The 18,659-nt window shown below is 48.0% G+C and overlaps 1 protein-coding gene across 1 annotated transcript in view; it reads left to right on the top strand.

Moving 5' to 3' along the window:
• Positions 1 to 18,659, top strand: part of STRA8 (stimulated by retinoic acid 8) — a 50,659-nt gene that overhangs the window by 18,468 nt on the left and 13,532 nt on the right. The window contains exons 2-5 of the mRNA XM_029597237.1: positions 6,167 to 6,242; positions 6,478 to 6,559; positions 11,473 to 11,625; positions 12,184 to 12,472. Of these exons, the coding sequence (XP_029453097.1) occupies positions 6,167 to 6,242; positions 6,478 to 6,559; positions 11,473 to 11,625; positions 12,184 to 12,472 (600 nt within the window). The remainder of the gene's footprint in view (positions 1 to 6,166; positions 6,243 to 6,477; positions 6,560 to 11,472; positions 11,626 to 12,183; positions 12,473 to 18,659) is intronic.

Raw genomic sequence — 18,659 nt, 5'->3', positions numbered from 1 at the left:
GTGAGATGTGAAAAGAGGAAGCTGTCCGCCCTGCCTCCCAGGGGGGTGGGAAGGTTCTGAGGGGACCATCCCCCCCTGGTTGAGGCCGCTGCTGAGGGTTGAGGACCCGGCCTACCACAGGCAGCAGCGTAGGGGGTGACACCGGGGAGCCCGGTTCACTCACCCCCCACAGAAGCAGGAGACCCAGGACTCTGAACAGCGGCAGGTTTGCGTAAAAAAAAAAAAAAAAAAAATATTGTACTTTTATTTTCTTGTGCGGCTCCTCGTCTATTCACCGGTGGGGAAGTTTTCTCGGCTCGGCGAGGGGCGGGGAGTGTTTTCGGCGGTAGGATTTAATTCTTGTACTTTCGGGTCTGTTAGTCCGCCGTCCGTTCCGCCGCGACCGCTTGGTTGCCGAGGGGCACGGTTTGGCGCGCGCGCAGGGCTCGCACAAGAGGGGATTTTCTATGCCTGCGTCCCGGTCGGAAGGGTCCGTCTAGGACAGACGGGGGGGGGCCGATTCCGATCGGCACGACCACCGTCGCTCATTTTTGGCCGCTTCAGTCTTGCCGGCTGACCCCTTCCCGCTCGGCGCGGGAGCGGCGGCCATTTTGTGGTCAGCCCGCGCTTTTGAGCGCGAACCGGCAGGGTTTTCCCGTCTTGCCTCCCGCGTAGACTCTTCAACAAAGGTCCTCGGGGGGTCCTCCGGGGGTGCTGAGGCTGGCGGGGTTGGGACCTCCTCGCCTTCGGGGTCCTCGTTTGTTTTTTGGTTTTTGTTTTTGTTTCGGACGCTTTCGCGCTCCTACTGCGCAGGGTTCTCAATTAAGGGTCGCAGGCGCATAGCGGACCATGGCCACCCTAAGGGGGATGGCCCACGTAAACAGAAACCCGGGTCCTTGTTTTCGGCCGTTTTCGCGCTCCTACGGCGCACGGTACTCAAGTACAAGGGCCGCAGCCGCACGAAGAGGCATGGCTACCCAAAGGGGGGTGGTCCATGGAAGAAGATATCCCGGGAGGGCCCAGACTTCTCCCCGGCTCCAGCAACGGAATGGCGACCACCGGGTACGGTCCCGTAAGATGCGGAGTCTGAGTTCCCCTCACAGAATGAGGTTGTTCCGCCCGGAGAGCCCCTGGGGGGGGCCGATGGAGCGTTCGGGGACAGTTTTGCCCTGGCTGGCTGGACAAACCATCACAAATCCGGCTATCCTCAACGACCTAGGGGTAGAAGCCCCACCGGCAGTTTCTCGACCTGGTGCGAACGTGGACCCAGTCCTGCTAGTGCTCACTGGTCCTGCAGTGACTTTCACATTCCATTCCTCGGCGTCAGACATTTCTTTCCGGAATGGGATACTATGGAGCTGGGTCTGAAGGGGACCAAGGCAAAGGACAAGCTTTATCCACTGACAGAGGACGGTCTGGAACTCCTACGGTTTTCGGCTTCCGAAGGTAGTTTCGGCGGTGTCGGTAGTAACACAGAGGTTTTTCTTCGAAGTTGCAGCGTTGAGGGGTCCGGGCTGCCATCTGTGGTAACTACGCCAGGCGGGCTAGTTTGCACTGGGCCCAAGTTCTACAGGCGAAGGCAGGTTTTTCAGTTCACGAGGCCACGCAGGCGGATCGACTGCAGGCTGCCATCGCTTATTGTGCGGATGCTCTCTATACTTTACGGCGTACTTCGGCTAGTTCATGGTCGCAGTTGTTTTCGGCCCGCCGATTGCTTGTACTTCGCTTTTGGCAGCGGATGGATCCTCCGAGGCTCTCCTTGAGGCACGGCTTTTCAGGGGAAAAGCTGTTATTCAATTAGGAGTTGACAAGTTGAGGCTTTCCTTTGGTGGGAACCGGATTTGCAAGCTCCCAGACGACAGGTCCAGAACTCGGTCATTCTATTCTGCTAGGTTCCGTTTTCAAAGGTAGCAAAATAACTCGTCCCCAGGGGTCCTCTGGGCCTTCTTATCGTTCGACGTCTTCACTGGTCTCTTCGTGTTCACAGTCCTTCCAGGGGGAAGCGTTCCGACAGACAGAGAGGATCTCTGTCTGACGCGGGGCCCGGGGCTTCGCACTGAGATTCTGCTGGTCCATGCCTTAAGGCAGCCTCAGTCCTTCGTTCCAAACGTAGTGGCGACATTGGTTTTTTGTTTCGCAGAATGGGCCAAAATAACGTCCGACCAGTGGGTCCTCAACGTATTAATGAACAGTTCCGAGTTGGAACCTTTCTTCGCGTTTTCTCCCTTCAAAATGGAGTCGATTCGGTCGGTAATTGCTGCGGGGCGGCCCGGCGAGTTTTCTGGCCTCCCTGGATTTCGCGAAGGCGTATCATTACATAGGCTTTCAGCCGTCGTTCCTGCTCTTCATCAGGTTCTGCGTTTTAGGACGGCACTGCCAGTTACAAGCGCTCCTGGTTGGTCTCGCGACGGCCCCCGCACGTTCACAAAGGTGATGGTCATGGTGACGACGCGGCTGCGCCAGTATTATCTCCTGGTCCATCCGTTCCTGGACGGTTGGTGGATTCGGGCGAAGCCCGAGGATCAATGTCTGTTGTCAGTTGGCCAGGGTCTTCTACCTTGGCAGTCCCTAGGATGGGTGGTCAACTTCAACAAGAGTCATCGGACACCCTCGCGGACCTTGGAATTTCTGGGAGCCGTTGTCGACACGTCGCAGGGCTAGGTGTCCCTGTCACACGAATGGAGATACGAGCTGCCAGCTCAAGTACGGCGCTTCTTGTTTGCGACTGCCTTGCGGTCCGGGGTTATATGGCTTCCACGCCTGCGCTGGTTTCCTGGGCGCTCGCTCATCTGCGGCCTTTTACTGTCATCCTTACTATCTTGCTGGGCGCCGGTTTCCGAGGAGTTCCACTTACCACTTCCACTAGGGGGCCTCGCGAGGTCCAGCCTGCTCTCGTGGCTGGATTCCAGTCATCTGTCCTCTTGAGTGTCTCTTCTGGTGCCAAATTGGACGGTGGTGACCGCGGATGCCAGCCTCTCCGCTCAGGGAGCGGTCTGCCTAGGGAGCTCGGTCCAAGGCCTATGGTCAGTGTCGCTAGCCCAGTGGTCTATCAACAGACTAGAGACCAGAGCGGTCTGTTTGGGCTCTGCAAGCCTTCCTACCGGTAGTGCGGGGAAAGGCGGTCCGAGTGTTTTCGGACAACGCGACCACCGTGACCTACATCAACCGCCAAGGCGGGACAAGGAGCCCACAGGTGGCGGAGGAGGCTCAGCGCTTAATGGTCTGTTCAGGACTCCATCTCAGCCACATAGCAGCCTCTCACAGTACAGGAGTCGACAACGTTCAGGCGGATTTTTCTCAGCCGGCATCGCCTGGATCCCGGTGAGTGGGAACTGGCGGTCGAAGCGTTGCCTCTCATTTGCGAGAATTGGGGAGTGCCCCACATGGATTTGATGGACACGTGGCACAACGCGAAGGCTCAGCGATGTTTCAGTCTAAGTCGAGATAAGGGGGCGGAAGGCGTCGATGCTTTGGCGCTTCCCGGGCCGACGGATGTTCTGCTGTACGTGGTTTCTCCCGTGGCCGATGATCGGCAAAATTCGGCGGCGCATAGAGTTGCACCCAGCCAACGTGCTCCGGGTGGCACCGGAGTTGCCGCGCCGGCTGTGGTTCGCAGACCTCGTCCAGCTCACAGTGGCGGTACCCCTTCAGCTCCAGGGGATGGCGGGTCTACTCCATTAGGGCCCCGTTTTTTGGAGACTGCGGATCACTTCTGCCTCGCGACATGGTTTTGAGAGGACTCGGCTGAAGAGAAAAGTTTACTCAGCTACGGTGGTAGCCACGTTGCTACGTTCCAGGACACAGGCGACGACCCTGGCTTATGTCCGTGTCTGGGTGGATTGGAGGAATGGTGCGTGCAGCGTGGGGTGGTCCCTACTGCGGCTTCTAGCGTTCCTCCAGGCAGGTCTTGCCAAAGGTAAGATCTGGCTTGTAGTTCCCTACGGGTCCAAGTGTCGGCGATTGGTTGTTTGCGAGGTAAGGTCCGTGGTACTTCCCTGACTCTTCACCCGGATATCTCCCGTTTCCTTCGGGGAGCTAAGCACCTTTTGTCCTCCATTGCGTCTCCCCTGTCCGGCTTGGAACCTCCATTCCGTTCTCTCCGCTTATGCGCGGCGCTGTTTGAACCCTTGAAACGCTTAACTATTCAGGTTCTCACGTCCAAGACGGTGTTCTTGGTGGCGATTACTTTGGCACGGCGTGCTTTGGAGTTACGGGCTTTGTCCTGTAGGGAACCCTTCTTGTATATTTCCGATTCCGGAGTTTATTTGCGGACGGTTCCTTCCTTCCTGCCGAAAGGGGTGTCGGTTTTTTTCCATGTTTTGTAATTGAGCTATCCGCTTTTGCGGTCGGGGAGCCCTCTGATCCAGTAGCGAGGGACTTACGGAAGCTTGCCGTGCGAAGATCCCCCCTTCGCTGTCTGGAGGTCAATTATCCATTTCGGGTCACGGCTCTTCTCTTTGTTTTGTTCTCTGGTTCAAAGAAAGGAGTTGCGGCGTCCCGCACGACGCTTGCCACTTGGCTCAAGGAGGCCATTGGTTCGGCGTACTTGGTGCGGGGGAAAATCACTTCCCGTAGGTCTTCGGGCTCCCTCGATTCGCTCTCCAGCTCTCCAGCTGCGCCTTGAGTGGCAGCTTCTCAGGTGTAGCCTCAAGAGATTTGCAGGGCGGCTACCTGGAAGTCGTTGCATACCTTTATCCGGCATTACCGGTTGGATGTCCGGGCTAACGATTCCGGGGGTTTTGGAGAGAGGGTACTCCGAGCGGGACTCTCTGCTTCCCACCCTCGATAACTTAGCTCTGGTACATCCCAGGTGTCCTGGACTGATCCTGGTACGTACAGGGAAAGGAAAATTAGTTTCTTACCTGATAATTTTCGTTCCTGTAGTACCAAGGATCAGTCCAGGATCCCGCCTGCAGGGCTTCGCCACAGTAACGGAGAGTCCGCTCATCATGTTTTCTTAGTTCGGCTGTTCGCTTGTTTAGCTCTCCCGGTTGGGGAGTCCGGTTCGAGTAGGAGTTTTCTGGTGTTAGTTTAAAGTTAGAAGTGCCTTTTCTAGCCAGTTTTGTTCCTTGGTTGCATGGCTACTTTGACATTACGTATGACTGAGGGGCTGTGACTGGCACAGGGGCTTATATATGGCTCCGCCCACAAGTTTTGCTCTGTCTCCACCTACTGGTGCGGAGTCACAACCCAGGTGTCCTGGACTGATCCTTGGTACTACAGGAACGAAAATTATCAGGTAAGAAACTAATTTTCCTTTCCGTAGCTTCCAGCTATCTTTTTTTTCCTTCTTTAATTTAGTATTATCCTTAATAATAAGAGATGTTTACTTCTTTAACTGATTCAGAGGTCCATGTTGAGTAAGCCAGGGAGGAGGATATTCAGCAGAACATTAACTGGAGGAGAGTGGAAGTTACCCGCGTAACATCAGGACAGCTCTCTCCGGATATGCGCCAAGCAGCTGGCGTTAAGCACTGCCCCTGGAGCGTACCAACATCCCCCCTTTTTTTTTTATTATTGTTATCCAGCTAAACGTTGCGCGTGTAATGAGCTACCCAGACAATGCATAAACAGAGTGTGGCGGGAGGGGACTGACAATTTGTAACCGAAAATTTGTCCGGGTAGCACAAACCTTAGGAACGTGGACTTCTTCCTTTCAGTGTGATCTGCTGGGCCGCGTCCTTAACTTAAGAGTACAACAGCCCCTCGGGTGGAAACATGGGCTTTCTACTCTGTTAAAGCACTTTATAAAGAAGGAATGATGACATTATTAGCGATTGATTAATATTTAGGATGCGCTGTCCCCGACTGGCTCTAAATACTTTGGGGAGTTCCACCCCACCTCTTCATTTTATTTCTCTTCCCCCTTTTTTTAGGTCCTCTCCCTTCACTCTTCCCTGTACGTACCCAGATCAGTCCAGCCTCCCCTCCAGCAGATGGAGACAGAGAAGTTTTGGCGGTCTCCATCCTATACCCCGAGGTGCCACCTACAGTCTGCCAGTATTTCTCTGTCTCCAGCAGATGGTGGAGGTGCAAAACCCTACAGTCTTAGTTAAGTCAGTTTAAAAAAGATAAGTTTTGGTTTGGCACATTGTATCTCAAAATGCTGATGAGTTTTTGGGCTCTCCTAGCCCTTCTCCTGTTGTTGCTGTGTTCATTAATTTTTGGCCATTTCCTTGTTGTTCAGTGGCAGATTCTGCGTAAGGCGAAGCACTATATTCAGGAGCTGGAGCAGACCCTGGACAGCCTGCTGAAGATGAAAGGTATGGGGGAAAGCTTGACAGTCATGGCACTAGGTTGGCGGCGCCTGCGGTACATGAGCACTGTAGCTGTAGGTAATCACACCACAGAACACTAAGGGTTATGGAGAGTTCCAGCAATCTGATATTTCATTATTAGAGCAGCTCCTCATGGGATTACTGGAACCCCAACTCTAGAACTACAGAGCACTCTGGTAGAAGTGAAATGGGCTTTACCTTTCTTTTTTCTGCACTCAAGAGTCCTTTCACCTGGATGATGGAAACCCGTCCAGCTTAGAGGAGGTGAAGGAGGAGTACATCAGCCTGTTCTACAGTCATGGGTAATGTATGACTAGAAAGAAGTAAGGGTGGCTCTTGTAGCTATGGCCAGGGGTTACAGCTGTGAAAATATGGCACTGTCATACTACTGACTCTGCAGCTCATGCTCGCATGAAAACAACTCCCTGCCACTGGAAAGGAACACTCAGGGGGGTCTGGAAGATAATAAAAAAAAAAAATAGGGTAATTGAGGGTTTACCACATTTAAAAAAAACAGCGTTTGAAAATTATTTCCCCGGCTCCCATTTACAGTGGGTATGCAAATGTGAAACCACGCATACCTTTACTCCCAAAGGAATGTGAGCAGGGTTAGGTTTGGGGAGGGACAGGATGCGTGAGCAGAAGGTTTCAGTGTATTATCAATGATGACTCCTAGATCCTTTTCCTGAGTGGTGACTCCTAATGTGGAACCTTGCACTGTGAAGCTATAATTTCGGTTACTCTTCCCTAAGGGGCGGATTTTAAAAGCCCTGCTCGCATAAATCCGCCTGGATTTATGCGAGCAGGGCCTTGCGCGCCGGCGCGCCTATTTTGCATAGGCCGCCGGCGCGCGCAGAGCCCCGGTACGCACGTAGGTCCCGGGGTTTTTGGAAGGGGGCGTGTTGGGGGCGGGGCCGAACGATGTGGCGTTCCGGGGGCGTGGTTTCGGGCCGGGGCATTCCGGGGGCGTGGCCGCGCCCTCCGGAACCGCCCCCGGGTCGGGTCTCGGCGCGCCAGCAGCCCGCTGGCGCGCGTGGATTTACATCTCCCTCTGGGAGGCGTAAATCCATGGATAAAGGTAGGGGGGGGTTTAGATAGGGCCGGGGGGGTGGGTTAGGTAGGGGAAGGGAGGGGATGGTGAGGGGAGGGAACGGAGGCAGGCTGGGCGGCTCGGCGCGTGCCAGCTGCCCAAAATCGGCAGCCTTGCGCGCGCCGATCCAGGATTTTAGAGGATATGCGCGGCTATGCGCGTATCTTATAAAATCCAGCGTACTTTTGTTTGCACCTGCTGCGCAAACAAATGTACGCAATCGCGCTTTTTAAAAAAATCTACCCCTAAGTGCATCACTTTCCACTTGTCCACATTAAATTTCATTTGCCATTTGCATGCCCAGTCTCCCAGTTTGCAAATTTCTTTTGCAATTTCTCACAATCCTCTTGTAATTCAGTAACTTTGAATCATCTCACTGATTGTTCCCATTTCTAGGTTGATTATAAATATATTAAAAAGCAGTGGCCCAGGAATAGATCCCTGGGACACTCCACTATTCACCTTTCTCCAGTCGGAAAATTTACCATTTAACCCTACTCAGTTTTCTGTTTTTGTTTTTTTTTTTTTTTAACCAGTTTACAGTCCACAATAGGACACTACCTCCTATCCATTAATTTTTTAAATATTTTTTAATTTTGTAAGAAGTCTCTCATGAGGAACTTTGTCAAATGCTTTCTGGAAATTCAGATACACTATATCTACTGTCTCACCTTTATCCACATATTTGTTTATGCCCTCAAAAAAAAATGTAGCAAATTGGTGAGCCAAGACTTCCCTTGGCTAAATCCATTGAACTATACCTATCTATAGTTCATTAATTTTCTTCTTTATGATAGTTTCTACCATTTTGCCTGGCACAGACATCAGACTCACTGGTCTGTAGTTTCCTGGAATACCCCTTGATCCCTTTTTAAAAATTGGCGTTACATTGGCAACCTCTAGTCTTCAGGTAAGATAGACGATTTTATTGATAGTTTACAAATTTCTAATAGCAGGTCCGCAATTTCAGTTGTTTTCAGTTCCTTCGGCACTCTGGAATATATGCCATCTGGTCCAGGGAATTTGCTACTCTTTAGTTTGTCAATTTGCCCTAGTTACATCTTCTAGGTTCACTGAGATTTGATTCAGTTCCTCTAAATCATAACCTTTGAATATCATTTCTGGCATGGTGATACATTTGAATATAGGAGGCAAGCCAAAGAAACAAATGGAGAATAGATCCACACTCGATATGTTGTCATATAGAGCAACGGAATGTAGAAAAATGAAATAGCCCTTACAAGTTTATGATATCTTGTCTTTATTCCAAAGAAATTCCTCAATCTTAAATAAATAAATTGGTGCAGTAAAAGTTGATGGCTATAACGTTTACATCTTCTCAGTGAAGACCAAAGCAAAGAATTTATTTAGTTTCTCTGATAGGGCATTATCATCCCTAAGTGGCTCTTTTACTGGTCCAACTGAGTCCCTCATAGGTGTTTTACTACAAATGTATTCGTAGAAGTCTTTATTATGAGTCTTTGCTTCCACGGCAAGCTTCTTTTCAAATTCTCTTTGCCTTCCTTATCAGTGCTTTGAATCTAACTTGCCAGTGCTTATGCTGTTCTTTTCTTCATTCGGATCCCTTTTCCATTTCTTGAAAAATGTTCTTTTAGCTATTATAGCCTCTCTCACCTCACTTTTTAGCCATACTAGTAGTCATTTAGCCTTCCACCTTTTCTAATGCATGGAATACATCCTGTCTGGGCTTCCAAGATGGCATTTTTAAACAACGTCCATCCCTGATCTAAACTCTTAAACTTTGCAGTTGCAACTTTCAGTTTTATCATATTCACCTTTTTGAAGGTAAAATGTTGTCACAGTAGATTTTTTTAAGTTCCCTCCCTCCAGTTAAGTCAAATTTGATGATAATGTGATCTCTATTGCCAAGTGACTCCAACACTGTTACCTCTTACATGAAATCCTTTGTTTCACTAAGACCTGGTCTAAAATAGCTTCCCCTCTTGTTGGCTCTTGTACCAGTTGTTCCATGAAGCAGTCATTTATTTGATCTAGGAAGTTTACCTCTTTAGCATGTCCTGATGTGACATTCATCCAGTCAGTACTGGGATAATTAAAATCATCCATTATTACTGTGCTGCTGATTTTGTTAGCTTCCCTCATTTCTTTTAGCATTTTATTGTCTTTTAGTTGATTCTGGCCAGGTGGATGGTAATACACCCCCATTACTATTTTATTCCCTTTTTTTCACCTGGAATTTCCATCCATAAAGATTCAACATTGCAATTTGTTTCCTGCAGAATGTTTATCTTGTTTGATTCAATGTTCTCTTTCACCTATAGTGCCACCCTCCACCAATTTGATCCATCCTATTATTTTGATATAATTGATACCCTGGTATCACAGTGCCCCATTGGTTATCCTCCTTTAACCAGAGATGCCAATTATATCTCTTACTTCATCCAGTGCCATACACTCTAACTCTCCCATCTTACTAGACTTCTAGCATTTGTATACAGACATTTCAAAGTATGTTTTTTGTTTGTATTAACAACCTGCTCTTCAATTGTCAGGGGTCATTTTGAATCTTTCTGTACTTTACTTAAAGGCACATGATCCACTTTAGCATTTATTGCAACCTCTCTACAGGAATGCCCTACTTTCCCTATTCTCTTAGTCTCTTTCAAAGATACATCATTCCGAACCATGCGCTTCTGAGCAACTATTGGCTTTCCCCCATCATCTAGTTTAAAATCTGCGCTATCTCCTTTTCAAAGATGAGTGCCAGCAGCCTGCTTCCACTCTGGTTAAAGTGGAGCCTATCCTTTCGGAAAAGTCCTCCCTTTCCCTCAAATGATGCCCAGTTCCTAACAAATCCAAAACCCTCTTCCTTGCATCATTGTCTGTCTCTTCCATGCACTGAGACTTTAGTGCTCTGCCTGCCTCAGGGGTCCTGCATGTGGAACGGGGAGCATTTCCGAGAATGCTTACCTGGAGTTTCTAGATTTCAACTTTCCACCTAAAATCCTAAATGTGGCTTCCAGAACCTCCCTCCTGCACTTTCCTATGTCATTGGTACCCACATGTACCAAGACAACCAGCTCCTCCCCAGCTCCTATCTATGTGACGTGTGAGGTCCATGCACCAGACAAGCAAGTTACCATACGATCCTCATGTCCACCAGCCATCCAACTATTTACCTTCCAAATAATCGAATCGCCAACTACAACAGCCGTCCTAGTCCTTCCCTCCTGGGTACATGCCCTTGGAGACCTATCCACAGTGCGAAAGGATGTTATATCATCTTGAGGGCAGGTTCTAGCTGCAGAATTGCTTCCTGCCTCATCAAGGTGATGCTCTCTTTCCAGGTGACCTTTCTCCTTCAAGGCAGCACAGGGGCTACCAGATTGGAAGTGGACTTCTCTGCTATGTCCCTGAAGGTCTCCTGTATATACCTCTATGTCTCCCTTAGCTCCTCCAGCTCTGCCACTCTAGACTCCAGAGATCAGACTCATTCTCTTGAGGGCTTGGATCTTTTTCTACCTGGTGCACACATACAACCTCTTGCCAGCTGGGAGATACTCATACATGTTTCACTCGGTGCAAAAGACTAGAAAACCTCCCTCTTGCTGCTGGACTACTGTCTGCATCTCAGATTTCTAAGGGAGTAGGGATGTAAAGCTAACTAAAGTAATTTTAGTCTATTTTATATTTGTCTGACGATGACCCTCACAACACTACAGTAATTTACTTATATCTATCCAGTTATCTACCTTATTGACTCTTGTTTTGAATTAAATTCCTTCTGAATAAAATCAGTAGTAAATTTATAGTAAGGAAGTTTGAGGTGCGGCGTGCACATCTGGTCCTCTTCTGCTGCAAGGGGTGCGGGGGTCTCTAGAAGCTGGGGCTATGGTGTCTGAAAGCCTGGATTGCTCGTGGTGGCCTTTAGAGACCTCTCCCGGGGGGGGGGGGGGGGGCTGCTGGGAATGGTACACTGATGAGCCTTCCAGTCCTCTTCTGCCTCAAGTTGAGAGGCCGGGAAGTGAAGTGACTTGCCGAGGATCACACACACACAGCTAGCTGGGCTGATACCCTGTCTTGATTGCCTGTTCTCTCTTCCTCTGCTTAATGCAATGTGTCCTGCATGCTGTTTTGTTCTAGCATTGCACCCGCCTCAGAGGTCATGCATGAGAACAGGTCTGCAGTTTGGTACTTGATCAAAGAATATGAGAGAGATTCAGTGGAAGAGGATGTAAAACCAGAACCTGCCCAATCTCCTGTCACTTCATCACCAGATTTGATGGAATTTGAACGGTGCGTTTACAGTAGCCATGCCTCATCTTATGAACGGCGGTCAATGAATTGCTTCACTGGTGGTACAAGAGCAATGTGGTGATTGACCATCAACAGGCAATGCAACAGACTAATGCTGAATGATGAGAGAGTCTTTTTAAGGGAGGATTAAGAAATTAGCTAATTAGAGTGATATTTTATAAGCTGCATCATGCATATTCTTGCAGTTTGGTTAACAAGATTGCAAAGCCAACCCATCTATTCCAGACAATGTGAGATGTTCCTTTACAGATGTTCTTTTACAGTGGGATAAGATATATTTTCATTTTTTTCTATATCTGACTTTGAAAAATGATACTAACAGGAAGACAGACCTCAAACCAGAACAAAAATAGAAATAAATCACCCCATGCACGAGTACACACTATGATTAGGAAGGCAAGATTTCAGCTCGTTAAGCCATCTGTCCCTGGTGCTCTGCTCTGTTCTTCTGTACCCTAGTTCTGCTTTGTAATTATCTGTGCCCTATATTTACTGATTTAATCTTGAACGGTCCCCCTCATGTCTCCGGTGTTACAGGTACCTGTACTTTTATAAACAGACAGTGGATCTGCTGGTTGAGAACCACATTGTATCTCCCGAAGAGATTACCCTCCCCGTGGTCTCCAAAGCCATTTCGTACCTGTGGCAAGACCTTCCCGAAGAGAGAAGAGCCAGCATCTTGCAGTACTGCAGCCAGAGGGAGAGCTCCCTCACGTGTCCCTTGCTGACTTATCAAAAGGCAGCATGTGCCGAGAGCTGCGTGAGAGACAGTGGTGCTGAGAGTCAGGAGGCCAGTGGATCATTAGTCTCCTCAACTTCTGAAGAAGTAAGTCATAACCACGTGGGAAGAGGGAGGATTGACTCTGGTTTCTTGTGGGAAGAGGTCTTCTCTGCTGCCTAAGTGGATGATGAGGCTATCTGAGTTCCTGAGGGAGTATGGCCGTCTCTCATCTCTCCTCGTGGGAGAGATTGGATACATAGGAATTTAAGATATTTTCTTTTCCCTGTACGTACCTGGATCAGCCCAGACCCTGGGTTATGTCACCAATCCAGCAGAGGGAGGCAGAGAAAACATTCTAATGACTCTGACGTATACCCTGGAGCACCACCTGCGGTCAATCAGTATTTCTCTGTCTCCCAGCAGAGGTGGACGTTCCTACCCCCTGCAGTCTGTGGTAGTTTGTTATTTTTTAGTCAGGTAGTTTAGGAGTTAAGTTTTTGCAGACTTTCTTTTTCTTTTGAAGAGAGCCTGTTCTTTTCATTTAAGTTATTTAAAAAAAAAAAGGTTTTATTTTTCTTCACAGCCGTTTCGCTGCCTCCCGGGAGGTTGCCAAGTCCTGGGAGGACTATCCCTCCTGGTTTTTGAGGCTGCCGGAGTTGGGGGGAGGTTTTGAACCCAGCAACCACTCCTGGCAGGGGTGGTACCAGGGGGCCTGGCTCACTCACCCTACTTGGAGCAGCTCCTGGAGGCCGTGGCGTTTCGGTCAGGTAAAAAATAAAAATAATTCTTCACAGCTGAATCATCGTTTACTTACCTTTTGGTGTTCGGTGAGCCCGTGCCTTTGTTTTTCGCCGGGGTTTCTTTTAGTTTTTTAGTTTATTTCATACTTTTTATTTCGCGCCGTTTTTTCTTTATAATGCCGCGAGGCGCAGCCTGCCGCACTTGTGGAGATGCGCACGCGCGTCTCTCCAGGGAGAGTTCTCTGTTCATCCTGTCTCCCGGGGGGGGGGAGGAAGGCTCATCAAGTTTTCCGATAACAAAAGGGACTTGGCCACTTCGCGCGGCCCCAAAACCTCGGCCCAGCTGCTCTCCTGCCCCGGACTCATTTCGCTGCAGTGCTGGAACTGAGGCACTCCTGTCTACTCTGAGGGTGGCGACACAACAAGCTATTCAGGGTGCTTCTGACCCGCCTCCGCTGTCGCCGCAGCCGGCGGTCCTTGGGGGGGACAAGCCGCGCGAAACAGGGCCATATTTATCGGCTGAAAGCCTGGAGGAGATTTCAGATTCTTCTTCCTCTTCTCCTGCCTTTTCAGGGGATTTTCTTCGTTTTCTTCGCAAAGCTTACTAATCTAAGAAATTTCATAAGAGACATAAGAGTCTCTCATCTGAACAGAGGTTAAAGCCACGTTCCTCTAAAAGGGCTAGTTCCACGGATTTGGGAGTGGGGTCAGCTCCGAAGCATCTCCTTCGTCCGGGTCCGGATCAGACAATTTTTTCTTCTTCAGATGATTCTGAGCATGGCTCTTTACCTATCCCGGACAAGTCCTTGCCGGAGGGGGATTTAAATGAAGACCCTGCTTTGAGTATTAGTTCAGACTCTCATGTTGCGGATGGGGATGACCCCAAAGTAGTCCGCCTGTTTAGAAGAGAGGAACTTAGTCCCTTAATTCCAGCAATTTTACTGGAATTGGGTCTCGAGGCTTCAGTGAAGGATTCTCGAATGGGTGGCGTTGACCCAGTGTTGCTTGGCCTTAAAGGTCACACGACATCATTTCCTTTTCATCTTTCTCTCGCTGACTTTATATACCGGGAGTGGGATACTCCTGAGTTGGGGCTTAAGGTAGCACGAGCCATGGAAAAATTGTATCCATTACCTGAGGAAGCTTTGGAAATTTGAAAATTTCCTAAGGTGGATGCCGCTGTTTCAGCCGTCACTAAGAAAACAACTATTCCAGTAACTGGGGCTACGGCTCTTAAAGATCTCCAAGATCGTAAGCTGGAGATTCAGCTTAAGCGAATTTTTGAGGTTTCTGCTCTTGGTGTGTGGGCGGCCATGTGTAGTAGCTTGGCTTTGCGAGCTGGACTAAGATGGGTCCAGGCTTTACAAAACAATTCTTCCCTCTCTGAAGAGGAAGTTGCTCAGGCTGGTAGACTGGAAGCTACAGTTGCTTATAGTGCAGATGCTTTATATGATCTCATTAGGACCTCGGCTCGCTCTATCGTTGCTTCTGTATCGACTCGCAGACTTCTCTGGTTGAGAAATTGGTCCGCAGACGCATCCTCCAAAGCTTAATTAGGGGCTTTACCCTTTAAGGAAAAATTATTATTTGGTAAGGAATTGGAAGATTTAATTTTGTCCCTAGGGGAAAATAAGATTCACAAATTGCCAGAGGACCGTACTAGACCTAGAAGCTCTTTTTCATCTCGCTCTCGTTTTCGGTCTAACAGAAGATTTCGTTCTTCTCGTCTGTCTGCTCCTTCAGCTAAACAGTCTTCAGGTAGACAACAGAATTGGTCTCAGTCCTTTTGTGGCCACCGCTTTGGTAGACCTGGAACTTCCCAAGTCTCAGGAGGCACAAAGTCTGTCCAATGAGATAAGGCCGGTCCTTTCTCCGGTTCCCATCATAGGGGGCAGGCTGTCTCTGTTTTACGGAGAATGGGCCAGATGTACGTCAGATCAATGGGTTCTATCCAAGACTCGCTACAGCGTTTAAGCGACCTAGGAGCTATAGTTCCAGTTCCAACATCGGAAAGGTCGTTTTTCAATTTTCTTCGTCGTTCCCAAAAAGGAAGGAACCTTTCGTTCCATTCTCGATCTCAAAAGGGTCAACCGTTGTCTAAGGATTCCATAGTTCCGGATGGAGACTCTTCAGTCTGTCATAGCTTCGGTTCACAGAGGAGAATTTCTAGCATCTCTCGACCTCACCGAAGCTTATCTTCATATTGGCATTCGATCCGATCATCAGAATTTTCTCAGGTTTTGCATTCTAGGGCAACATTATCAATTTAGGGCTCTCCCGTTCGGATTAGCCACAGCTCCCAGAACATTTACCAAGATGATGGTTGTGGTGGCCGCTCAACTCAGGAAGGAGGGCCTGTTGGTACATCCGTACCTGGACAACTGGTTGATTCGAGCGAAGTCGGAATCTCTTTGTTATTATACAATCAACAGGGTAATCAGCCTTTTGCAGTCTCTAGGCTGGGTGATCAACGAAGACAAGTGTCACCTATTACCTTCCCAATCTCTGGAGTTTTTGGGTGCACGGTTCGACACTCTTCAAGGGATAGTGTTCCTTCCTGAGCATCGCCTTCTCAAGCTTCAATCACAAATTCGAGACTTATAGTCTATTCCTATTCCTTGTGTGCAGGATTACTTGATAGTTTTAGGTTCAATGACTTCTACTCTGGAGTTGGTTCACTGGACCTTTGCGCACATGAGACCACTTCAGTCTGCATTGCTTTCACGCTGGAATCCGGTTTCGGAACTATACCACCTTCCCCTTCCTCTTACAGAGACGGTTCGTTCCAGCCTAGATTGGTGGTTACAGACAGCGAATCTGCTAGAGATTCCGGAATGGACTTTGGTCACTACCGACTCCAGTCTTTCAGGCTGGGGAGCGGTATGTCAGAATACGTCTGTTCAGGGTCAGTGGTCCGAAGAAGAAGCGCAGTGGTCAATCAATCTTTTAGAGACCAGAACGGTTCATTTAGCCTTAATCGCTCTTCAACCTCTCCTTTGCGGGAAGTCGGTACGGGTTCTTTCCGACAATGCAACCATGGTAGCGTACATCAACCGTCAGGGAGGAACCCGAAGCTTCCTGGTAGCTCAGGAAGCACAACAGCTGATCGCCTGGGCGGAGCAACATCTGCTCAGCATCGCAGCCTGCATCTTTGGCTTATGCAAGGGTGTGGAAGGTTTTTGAATCTTGGTGTAATAAGCATCAAGTAGATCCAGTTCACTCTTCTGTATCCAATATTTTATCTTTTTTACAAGATGGATTAGCCAAGGGTTTGTCCTGTAGTTCCTTACGGGTACAAGTGGCAGCGCTTGGATGTTTTCGTGGTAAGGTTCAGGGATTATCCTTGGCTGCGCATCTGGATGTAGCGTGTTTTCTCAAAGGTGCGCAATATCTACGTCCTCCATTTCAGAATCCTTGTCCTGCTTGGAGTTTGAATTTGGTTCTTAGGGCTCTGTGTTCGGCTCCCTTTGAACCCCTTAATCATGCGACTTTGAAGGATCTCACATTGAAAGTGGTGTTTCTTGTGGCCATTTCTTCAGCTTGTAGAATTTCAGAGTTGCAGGCCTTGTCTTGCAGAGAGCCTTTTCTTAGAATTTCTGATACAGGAATTTCATTACGGACTGTACCATCTTTTTTACCTAAGGTAGTATCTTCTTTCCATTTAAATCAGTTCATAGAGCTTCCGGCTTTTCCGTGTTTAGATCGTTTGGATCCTTCCTCTAGGGATCTTAAAAAATTGGATGTATGACTAGCTCTGTTGCGTTATCTTGAAGTTACAAACAATTTTCGATTGATCATTTGTTTGTTTTGTGGAGTGGCCCTCGCAAAGGTCATAAGGTTTCGAAGGCTACGATTGCTTGTTGGTTAAAAGAGACAATTCGTTCAGCTTATCTTCTAGCTTGTCGTGACCTTCCTGAAGGGTTGAGAGCTCATTCTACTAGGTCACAGGCTACCTCTTGGGCAGATTGTCAGCTAGTTTCTCCTCAGGAGATTTGTAAAGCAGCGACTTGGAAGTCTTTGCATACTTTTGCTCGTCATTACCGCTTGGATGTTTACGCTCCAAGTTCGGCAGCCTTCGAGAGAGTGTTCTCCGAGCGGGACTCTCAGGGTCCCACCCTAATTGAATCAGCTCTGGTACATCCCAGGGTCTGGACTGATCTGGGTACATACAGGGAAAGGAAAATTGGTTCTTACCTACTAATTTTCGTTCCTGTAGTACCATGGATCAGTCCAGACGCCCACCCTTTATGTCTGTGTATTATATTTATCTTTTCGGAGAGTCCGCTCGTTCACTGTTTGGGTGATTAAACCGCCTTTTCATGCTGTCTATTTTTCTTAATATTTTCTTGTTTATTCCCAAGATTTATTTTTTTTTTTGGGATTCTGCTTCCATTTAGGATTTGTGAGTTGGAAATTTGTTCTCCTGTTTAGATAGCTAGTTAATATGTTAATAGTTACATTTCTGCTTTGATACTGGTCAATACTGATTGACTGCAGGTGGTGCTCCAGGGTATACAACAGAGTCATTAGAATGTTTTCTCTGCCTCCCTTTGCTGGATTGGTGACATAACCCAGGGTCTGGACTGATCTATGGTACTACAGGAACGAAAATTAGCAGGGAAGAACCAATTTTCCTTTAGCCCAACAAAAATATTTTATACCTACTTATTTGTACATTGGTCTCGAGAGTCCTTTCTTCGGATGTCTCTGTTCCAAAGAGAGAAGGGATTTTTCTCTGGTATATGCATGAGCTAGTTAGTTGCATTTGTTTATTTTACTGTTAATATTAATGGGCTGTTCAGAGCTGTATCACTCAGGTATGGATTAGATTGTCTAGTATCAGGCTGTGTAATCACGCAGCAGTAGCAACATGTGTATAAACAAGGAAGATACCTGGGAGTAATTATCTGAAGATAGCTGGTCAATGTAATAAAGCAAGAGGAAAATGTAACACCATGTATGGGTACCCTAAGTAGAGATATCCAGCAAGAAAAAAGAGGTGAAACTGGCCTTGCATAAGTCACTAATGCGGGACTTCTCAAACTTGACCTAATAGCCAATTGAGAGTTCAGAAAATTCACAATGAATTTGCATGAGATAGAAAAATAAGAACATAAGGCTTGCCATACTGCATCAGACCAGCAAAAGAACAAAACATAAACTATGCCAAACTGGGTCAGACCAAGGGTCCATCAATCCCAGTATCCTGTGTCCAACTGTGGCCAACCAAGTCACAAGTACCTTGCACGTACCCAAACAATAAATGAATAGATCCCAAGCTGCTAATCCTTATTGATTAATAGCAGTTTATGGACTTTTGCTCTAGGAACTTATCCAAAACTTTTTTAAACCCAGTTATACTAACTGCTGCAACTACACCATGTGGCACTGAGTGAAAAATAATTTTCTCTGATTTGTTTTAAATGTGCTACTTCTTAACTGAGTGCCCCTTAGTCCTTGTATTATCTGAAAGAGTAAATAACTGATCCTTGTAGGGTTCCTCCAGACCGAGGATGGTCAGGTTCCTTGTCATCGGCCTCAGCACCGGGGAA

Source organism: Rhinatrema bivittatum, chromosome 4 (genome assembly GCF_901001135.1).
Source record: "Rhinatrema bivittatum chromosome 4, aRhiBiv1.1, whole genome shotgun sequence".
Classification (NCBI taxonomy): domain Eukaryota; kingdom Metazoa; phylum Chordata; class Amphibia; order Gymnophiona; family Rhinatrematidae; genus Rhinatrema; species Rhinatrema bivittatum.
Note: the sequence above shows the minus strand (reverse complement) of the source record. Positions and strands in the feature narration are given on the sequence as shown.